The 9,537-nt window shown below is 38.8% G+C and overlaps 2 protein-coding genes across 2 annotated transcripts; one reads left to right on the forward strand and one right to left on the reverse strand.

Annotated features, from left to right (window-relative positions):
• Window positions 1–312: 312 nt before the first annotated feature.
• On the reverse strand, window positions 313–1,206 carry LOC124847508 (uncharacterized). The gene is made up of 4 exons (XM_047325016.1): window positions 963–1,206; window positions 753–889; window positions 588–669; window positions 313–488 (listed from the first exon to the last, which is right to left on the reverse strand). The coding sequence occupies exons 1-4, from the start codon at window positions 1,204–1,206 to the stop codon at window positions 313–315; spliced, it is 639 nt and encodes a 212-aa protein (XP_047180972.1).
• Window positions 1,207–2,541: 1,335 nt separating this feature from the next.
• Window positions 2,542–4,322, forward strand: LOC124847507 (uncharacterized). The gene is made up of 2 exons (XM_047325015.2): window positions 2,542–2,992; window positions 3,781–4,322. Exons 1-2 carry the CDS (start codon window positions 2,542–2,544, stop codon window positions 4,320–4,322), a joined length of 993 nt encoding a protein of 330 aa, XP_047180971.2.
• Window positions 4,323–9,537: the final 5,215 nt, after the last annotated feature.

Below are 9,537 nucleotides of genomic sequence, written 5' to 3' on the forward strand. Positions count from 1 at the left end.
ACAAAATGTGTTTAACTGTTAAAAGTTGTACTTCGTTTACAATGATAGTAACACAAACATTCCAATATTTGTCATATAATGTAACTCTCCATATTTGACTATAAAGTCATCCCAATACATATTACATTCATCCATACAATAAGTTCAACTGATAATTGAAATTACTTAAGTAATACATAAGCGGTCAAATCGACCTGCATGACAAAATACTCATCCTACAATATGATTGAATTATTAATTCATTGGCGTAGAGTTTTGTTCCGTATTGTTTTCTGGTTTTTTGGAAGTTGATGGTTTATGAGCAACCAATTTTCACATGATTTCAGACATCGTCTCTTCTTCCGTCATAGGTTGACGAATGACAGGTTTGGATGTTTCCTCCAACAGTTGCTTTGTAGGGGGGCATACGTCAGAGGCAAAGACCTTAACTACATTGCAAAGGACAATGTTTAGGTAATGTGTTCTACCAAATGCACCGAATATAGCAACTTGAATATGAAAGGAAAAAATTAGCAAAATAAAAATAAAATCTCCTTACAAAATCAAACTTTTAGTAAGATGAGTTACAAGGTTAAGTAATAAAACACAGCCAACTCCGATATGTGGCCCAAATTGTGGATCTTGAAGAACTTTCCTAAGTAATGAGGCCTTCATGGTAGCACTAGGATCCTGCTAAAAATATATGACACATTACTTAACTTAAACAACTGAAGTTTTTTGTTTTTCAAACCCTTAACCTAACAAATGATTACCTTAATAGTGAGTTGCATATCTCCTAGACCATTGGGCTTACACTCTTTGACCAGACAAGCAACAAGTGGCAGTCTTGCCACTGATTTTGCTGAATCTAGCTGATTCAGGTTTTTCATATCTCCATCCGGCACGAGCACTGCATTTGAGATTTGATGAGTACAAAAATTGAATGTGTGAAAGAAATTTTAAAAGTTTATTGAATTACACACCATGGTGTTGGACGAACATCTCTACCCACTTCCAGGCATTGGAGTTGAAATCTCTGTCATACGTTGCTTGAGCAACTTCTTCAGCAAATTGTTGGGTGGTACGTTGATCATCACTTATCCTATTCATGAATGCTGCTTGAACATTCCCAGCAGGACCAAGAATCAAGGATGTTGTGGCATCACATTTCTTGAGAAATGATTCAAGGACGTCTTCATCCACTATTAGTCCTTCCCATGCATCCATATTATGTGTATGTCAAAGAAGAATGAAATAAACAATTTGTGTGCAACCAAAGTGAGAGTCAGAGTGACTTTCTGAACTACTAACTTTGCCCATATATAAGGAGGAAAAATTCAAAACCTTTTTTGATTACCATATGGCGTAATGAATTTTTTTACATATTAAATTCAATTCACTACATAGGGCAACACGTAAGGCAAGGTATTAATGTGTTGTTAATTAAAGTAATATTAATTTACTGCAAAAGTTTTCCAAACAATTAATGAATGTAGCTTAAATGATGACTCTGCCAAAAGCTTTGTCACACTTCTCCGTGCATTTCGAAAACTTTTTCCTTCATCCACGTAAGTTACATTTAATGTGGGGATTGGAAACTGATTTCTACACTCTTCCTTTAAGTAAATGTAACGTACTTTTTGTCATTGCATTAAATGTTGCAACCTTAATAACCAAATGAATTGTTTTCTTCTGACTTCCATTAGCTTCATCTTCCACGGTTGGACCTGGTCTCAACTTTGTAATTCTTTGCTCTGCTTTAAAGACCAAAATAAAGGCACTGTTTCAAGGTTGGTGGGAAGCACAACAACTTCATTGAAGTACGGAGTTAATACGTTCAAGTTGTTCACTCGTATGTATACATATTTAACATTTATTGTGAAGTTTTTATTTTTTCCTAAATAATATACATATGATGTGTGTCCTGATTAACGATTTCTTTAGTATGTAATATGTAAATAATGAACTTGTTCATCAATATATTTTACATTCAATAATATTGGGAGTGTCTTCTATAGATGGATAAATGTCTTGATTATTTTACATATAATAAAATGTGTGCTTCGTTATTTAGTAAAAAAATTACTATGTTGATGTAGTTATTGTAAACTACGAACAGGGGAATACAACATTGTTATGGCCAATTGTTTAGACTTGGACAGGGTGGAGGATGAAAGTGTTCAGGAATTAAATATCGTTGATGACAGTTGTTTGAACTTGGTTCCAAGTTTGCACATGTGTTTTGACACAATGCAAGAAGCCAAGAAATTTTATGAAGACTACGCGATGACAAGTGGTTTTGGTGTACGTACAAGAACTTAAAAAAAGAATGATAAAAATGAAGTGTACTACTTGAGGTTGGTTTGTTCAAGGGAAGGTAAATATGTTTCTTCCATTCGACCCGAAGTGAAAACTCTTTCCAGTCAGACTAATCAATGTCCAGCTGGAATAATCATTGCAAGAAACAATGATAAATAGATTATTAGGACTGTTGTTCTACAACACAGTCATGAGCTTTGTCCAAAAAGGTCCAATCTAATCCGTGCAAATAGAAAATTGAACATGCATGTGAAGCACACGTTGGAGGTCAATGACGATGCCGGTGTACGGATTAATAAGAGTTTCCTTAGCATCGTTGGCGAAGCAGGTGGATTTGAAAATATGCAATTTGTGGAGCGAGATGCTAGGAACTTCATTTGTCACCATAGAAGGTCGTTCTGTAAGGAAGGTGATGGTCAAGTGCTTCTACATGACTTTTCTAAAATGAGAGACCTTAATAATGAGTTCTTTTATGACATCGAAATGGATGAAGACAATAGAATTTGTAGTGTATTTTGGGCTGATGCTAGAAGTCGAGCTGCGTGTGATGAATTTGGTGATGTCGTGTCCTTCGACACCACATACTTAACAAACAAGTATGACATGCCTTTTGCACCTTTTGTAGGAGTAAACCATCATGGACAATCCATTTTACTTGGATGTGGATTGCTTTCTTCACAGGACACTGCTTCATGTATATGGATATTCAATTGTTGGCTTAGATGCATGTGTAACAAGGCCCCCCTCGGTATAGTAACCGACCAATGTAGGGCTATGGAAAATGCAATTGAAGAAGTGTTCCCCAAAACAAGGCACAGGTGATGTTTATGGCACATAATGAAAAAGATAATGGAAAAATTACAAGATTATAAAAATTATGTGGGTATCAAAAGTGATCTTAAAGAGCTTGTTTATGAGTGTGCTAGTGCAACGGCCTTTGATCGTGGGTGGGAACAACTATTATCCACACATGACTTAGAAAACAATGATTGGATATCTACTTTGTATGACGAGAGACAAAAATGGGTACCGTGTTACTTGAAGAATAATTTTTGGGCTAGTATGTCCACTACTCAAAGAAGTGAGGGAATGAATGCTTTTTTTGATGGATTTAACCATTCTAGTACCACACTACAACAATTTATGGTTCAATACGACAATGCTCTTAAAGTAAAGGCACAAAAAGAAATAGAAGCTAACTTCTCCTCCCTGAATACAACGGTCACATGTGGGTCTTAATCACCAATTGAGAGACAATTCCAAAATAATACACACATGCTAAATTTAAGGAAGTCCAAACTGAGTTCCGCTCAAGGATGAATTGTTTCATCAAGCACAAAGTCACTGAAGGTGTTGTCAACAAGTACACAATTAAAGAGGAGTGCGTGTGGGAGGGAAAATGTGTAGACAAATACTACTATGTGGAATTTCATCCACTTACTAAGGATACAAACTGCTCTTGCCTGTTGTTTGACTTTAAAGGTATAATTTTCCGGCATTCGTTGTTGGTCCTCGGTCAGGAGGATGTAGACAATGTGTTGTCAAAATATGTTATCCGCCGTTGGAGCAAAAATATTCGTAGAAGACACACACTGATTAGAGCAGCGTATAGTTGTTTGCATCAAGAACCAAAAATGCAAAGATACCAGTCATTGTGTAAGCGATTCTATGACATAACTGAGGTTGTGTGTGAATCTGAATCTGAATCTGCATCTGTTCAGTTGGAGAATGAATTGAATTGCCTGGCTAAAAAGTTTGGATTGACAGGATGTTTGAAAAATAACATCATAAGTTACATTGGAGAACTAAGGTATGAGAATCCCATGACCGATACACCATCGTACAATACTTGTGGTAGTAGTGATGTACTTGTCCGTAGTCCTGTAGTGGTGAAGCGAAAAGGCCGACTGAGAACTAACAAATTGCAGTCGACCATTGAAACAGTTACTAAGAAAAGGAATAGGGGTTCAAGAAAAAATACTTCAACAATATCATTAGATCAAAATGTGAGTAATTTCAATTAATATATTATTCATATATCAGAATTATTTGTATTAAATTTTATCTTATTAGTTCATTTGTGTAATCAAGAAACAACAACATGTAATGTAACACAATCCCAAGAGGTTGACCAACGTGGAAGCCTAACGCAACATACGCATCACCTACCTCTACTACCTGAAGGGACTCCTAATGGGTTTATGTCATTGTTATCTGTTGTTCATAACAATATAGATCATCCCTAGTGTTGATGTTTATGATTATTAAATGTTCAAATCTTTAATTTGTCATTGTTTTGGTCATCAAAATATTACTTTTAACTTATTCCATAAATTGATATCCTCTGCCAAAAATGGCTTTTGATTTTACTTGATGTTACACGAGTGATGTACACAATGTACACAGTGCAGTTGTGTAAAACAGAGACAACGACATCCACTAAATCTAGGCTTTTATTATTTCTATCTTGTAATCAATTACAGACATATTGTAATCGATTATTGTTACGTTATTTCAGATAACGTGGCGTTTTATCAATCAGGAATAGTTTTAATTTTGGTTCCCAAATATTCAAACCGTAATTTGATGGGGGGTATAACCCACTTCGTCCCCGCCCCGCACCCCCACCCCCAAACCCCCGTAACAGTGTCGTCCCTCTAACCCTTCCAAAATAAAAGTTTAAATATTCTCCGCTTTCAAAACCCTATTCCCGTATAACCCATCTAACCTCCCTTGTCCTTTCATATACGCAACTATACCTCCAATGGCAGATCGTCCATTGAAGAAGCATAGGGCTTCGTCAACAAAGGGGGACCGTCACCGTCGACGCAGCCCACAGCCATCCCCTCCACCGTCAACACCACCAACCAGTAATAATCTCTTCTCCACTGACGAGCAATTTGAAAGGTTCGCTTCCCATTTCTTTGAGGGTCCAATTCTTGAAGGGAAGTATCTTGCTGACGAACTCTTTCAAGACGGGAATTTCGAATTCTACGACATCTTGACAACTGCTGGTCTGAAGGATTTCGTGTCCTATAAACGCCATTTCCATCCGGAATTAGTGAGAGTTTTCTACTATAATATGTGAATCTCATATTCAGGAGTTATTCGAAGCGAAGTCAAAAAGGTAAAAATGACAATCACCCCTTGTCTTTTTCATGAACTGACAACGATCCCTTCTATTGGGGTTCTCTATGAAGGAAATATTGGTGATGAGTAGAAGGACCAATATAGTTCAATTAGTGCTAGGGAATTGATTTGTAAACCTAATGCAAACATACACAATAGAATATTTGCCGGGAATATGAAGGTGCAGAGTAGGATTCTTCATTACGTTATTTGTCGTATCTTAGTTCCTCGTTCAACCAATGTTGCACAAGCAACCGAAGAGGACATTATGTTGCTCTGGGCACTTTTCAATTCTATTCAGATTAACTGGGGCCATGTCATTCGACAGAGGATGAAAAGGGCTTTAAGGGACAACGCCCAACTTCCATATCCGCATTTAATTACGATATTCATGGAACACTTTGGTGTGCCTACAGACACTGATCCTTTTACCCAAGTTAAGCTTAAACAAAGGATTGGTTTAGAAGTTATATCGTCGTTTGGTTATCATAAAAATGATGAAGGAATATGGGTTCACAAAGACGACGTTGGAAATCACCAAGAAGAAGTAGGCAATGATGAAGTAGAAGTTGGTACTAAAGAACACAAAGTAGGACAACATTCTCAAAATCCAGAAGACACATCTTCTATAACATTGACTGAAGTTATGAACGAAATCAAAGACCTCCGCATGTTCGTGGCCGATAGATTTGACACAATTGAAAATCGTGTTCGAAACGTGGAACAAAACCTCAACAACATCAACAATCGCTTTCATTGACATCCAACTTCGTACACAGGATATATTTCTACAAATTGATGTAATTTTTCATTCTCAAGAACTTGTCATTTTGTCGTTAAACTTATTTGTATTCTAACGTTGGTAACTAAATGAATAGTGTTTTAATTAATCAATGATATTTTCAGTACTAAATACCTGTTGAACTACATATTTTATTACTCCAAAAATAATCAATGACGACTTACCTAAAATAACAATGGGGAGCACAATGACCAAAGTTGGGGAGCAGGGATTCACTTTCAGTACAAATATGCATATTTCCTCTGGTAATCGATTACCAAGAGTACGTAATCGATTACCAACACACCTCACATGTGTCCATGCCCACGAACCCCCCCACTCAAGAAAAAAGGCACCCAAAGAGGGTCTTCCCCGCACAAAGGGATGTCCAAACTTCGGAGATCTCCATGCGGACACAGTCAACCATGGCACAAACCCTGCATCCACTGACCATAAGTCCACAATAGTGCACGGAGGACCCCCAAACATGGATGGGGAGCACAGTGACCACAGCTGGGGAGTAGGGATTCACTTTCAATACAAATATGCATATTTCCTTTAGTAATCGATTACCAAGAGTACATAATCGATTACCAACGCACCTCATATCTGTCCATGCCCAGGGACCCCCCACTCAAGAAAAAAAGGCACCCAAAGGGGGTCTTCCCCACACAAAGGGATGTCCAAACTTGGGAGTTCTCCATGCGGACACAGTCAACCATGGCACACACCCTGCATCCATTGACCACAAGTATAGAACAGTGCACGGAGGACCGCCAAACATGGATGAGGAGCATAGTGACCACAACTGGGGAGCAGGGATTCACTTTCAGTATAAATATGCATATTTCCTCTAGTAATCGATTACCAAGAGTACATAATTAATTACCAACGCTCCTCATATGTGTCCATGCCTAGGGACCCCCCCACTCAAGAAAAAAGGCACCCAAAAGGGGTCTTCCCCACACAAAGGGATGTCCAAACTTGAAAGATCTCCATGCGAACACAGTCAACCATGTCACACACCCTGCATCCATTGACCACAAGTCCACAACAGTGCACGGAGGACCCCCAAACATGCATGGGGAGCACAGTAAACACAGTTGGGGAGCAGGGATTCACTTTCAGTACAAATATGCATATTTCCCTTGGTAATCGATTACCAAGAGTACGTAATCGATTACCAACGCACCTCATATGTGTCCATGCCCAGGGACCCCCCCATTCAAGAAAAAAGGCACCCAAAGGGGGTCTTACCCACATAAAGGGATGTCCAAACTTGGGAGATCTCCTTGCGGACATAGTCAACCATGGCACACATCTTGCATCCACTGACCACAAGTCCACAATAGTGCACGGAGGACCCCCAAACATGGATGGGGAGCACAGTGACCACAGCTGGGGAGCACAGTGACCACAGCTGGGGAGCACAGTGACCACAACTAGGGAGCAGGGATTCACTTTCAGTACAAATATGCATATTTCCTCTAGTAATCGATTACCAAGAGTACGTAATCGATTACCAACGCACCTCATATGTGTCCATGTCCAGGGACCCCCCACTCAAGAAAAAAGGCATCCAAAAGGGGTCTTCCCCACACAAAGGGATGTCCAAACTTGGGAGTTCTCCATTAGGACACAGTCAACCATGGCACACACCCTACATCCACTGACCACAAGTCCACAACAGTGCACGGAGGACCCCGAAACATGGATGGGGAGCACAGTGACCACAGTTGGGGAGCAGGGATTCACTTTCAGTACAGATATACATATTTCCCCTGGTAATCGATTACCAAGAGTACGTAATCGATTACCAAGGACCCTCATATGTGTCCATGCCCAGGGATCCCCCACTCAAGAAAAAAGGCACCCAAAGGGGGTCTTCCCCACACAAAGGGATGTCCAAACTTTGGAGATCTTCATGCGGACACAGTCAACCATGGCACACACCTTGCATCCACTAACCACAAGTCCAGAACAGTGCACGGAGGACCACCAAACATGGATGGGGAGTACAGTGACGACCACAGCTAGGGAGCAGGGATTCAATTTCAGTACAAAATTGACTATTTCCCCTGCTAATCGATTACCAAGAGTACGTAATGGATTACCACACCTAATTTATGGTGATGTATTTTGAGGACAAAAACTTATATCTCCCCGGGTAATCGATTACCCTACACTCACACATTTGTCCAAAGCACCAGGACCCACCACTATAATCCTAATAGTACCCTTACGGGGGTCTTCCCACCACATTGGGTTCTCCAACCACATTCAATATAAGTCCTAAATAAAACTACACTATGAGAAATCAAACAAACATAAAATACACAATTGAGTTAACCAATGTCTTCAGTAACATTCATTAAATTTCTTCTCATACATTTAAAAGGATCCATACATTATAACATATAACAATACTCCACTGTTAACTAATTACTAAAATCAATTAAGTTTCGGACTATATCTTGTGTACGGAGTTCTACAAAGTCTACTTTTTTAACACTTACGACGTCCTTCGTCCTTCATAACACTTTCATGCTTCTCAAAGTTTGGAACTCCTCCATCCGTTGCATAGTCATTGTCCAAGTTGTCTGCTACACAAGGCGTGAAGTAACAACCATCATCTTTATTCTTCTCTTCCACCAACTCAGCCTCCAATTCAATTAACTCTTTCTCAAGTTCTTCAATTAAAGTATCTTGATCATCTAAAGCAGCCATAATTGCTTCTCTGTGTTTGGTTTTGCGTCTTTCCTTATTTTCATCCTTCAAATCCTTTCCCATTGTAATCAGGGATGCTTTCACAATGGACTCACTACTTTCTTTACTTGATGCACCATAATCATCAAGCATCTGAAATTTAACCCAAAATACCATTATAAAAAGTCATTCGTTCAAACTAATTTAATATGGACAACGAAGTACATACCACACCCCTCTGCATAGCATGTTTGATGAACTTGTCTCCCACATTTATATTAATCTAATGCAAAAGTCTAGGGTACTTCTGTACACAAACACTTGAAGGAATGAAACGATCACAAAACCATACCTGCAAATACATCACACGGGATATAAGTAGTATTTGGAATTCAATACCAACAAACAATCAATGTACAACATTTACCTGCAACACGTAAACACAGCCATCCACATAAACATTGCTCGAACCTTCTCCTTTATTCCACGCTGTAGAAGCTTTGCATAAACTCCTAAATAGATAATAATACATTATACGACCCCAACAATAATTTCCCAAATCACTTATTCTATCAACAATTTCAAACATAATTGGGAAGGCAGTTTTGCTACGATTAGGAAAC

The sequence above is a fragment of the Vigna umbellata genome, chromosome 5 (genome assembly GCF_029865625.1).
Source record: "Vigna umbellata cultivar VRB3 chromosome 5, Vumbellata_1.0, whole genome shotgun sequence".
Lineage (NCBI taxonomy): Eukaryota > Viridiplantae > Streptophyta > Magnoliopsida > Fabales > Fabaceae > Vigna > Vigna umbellata.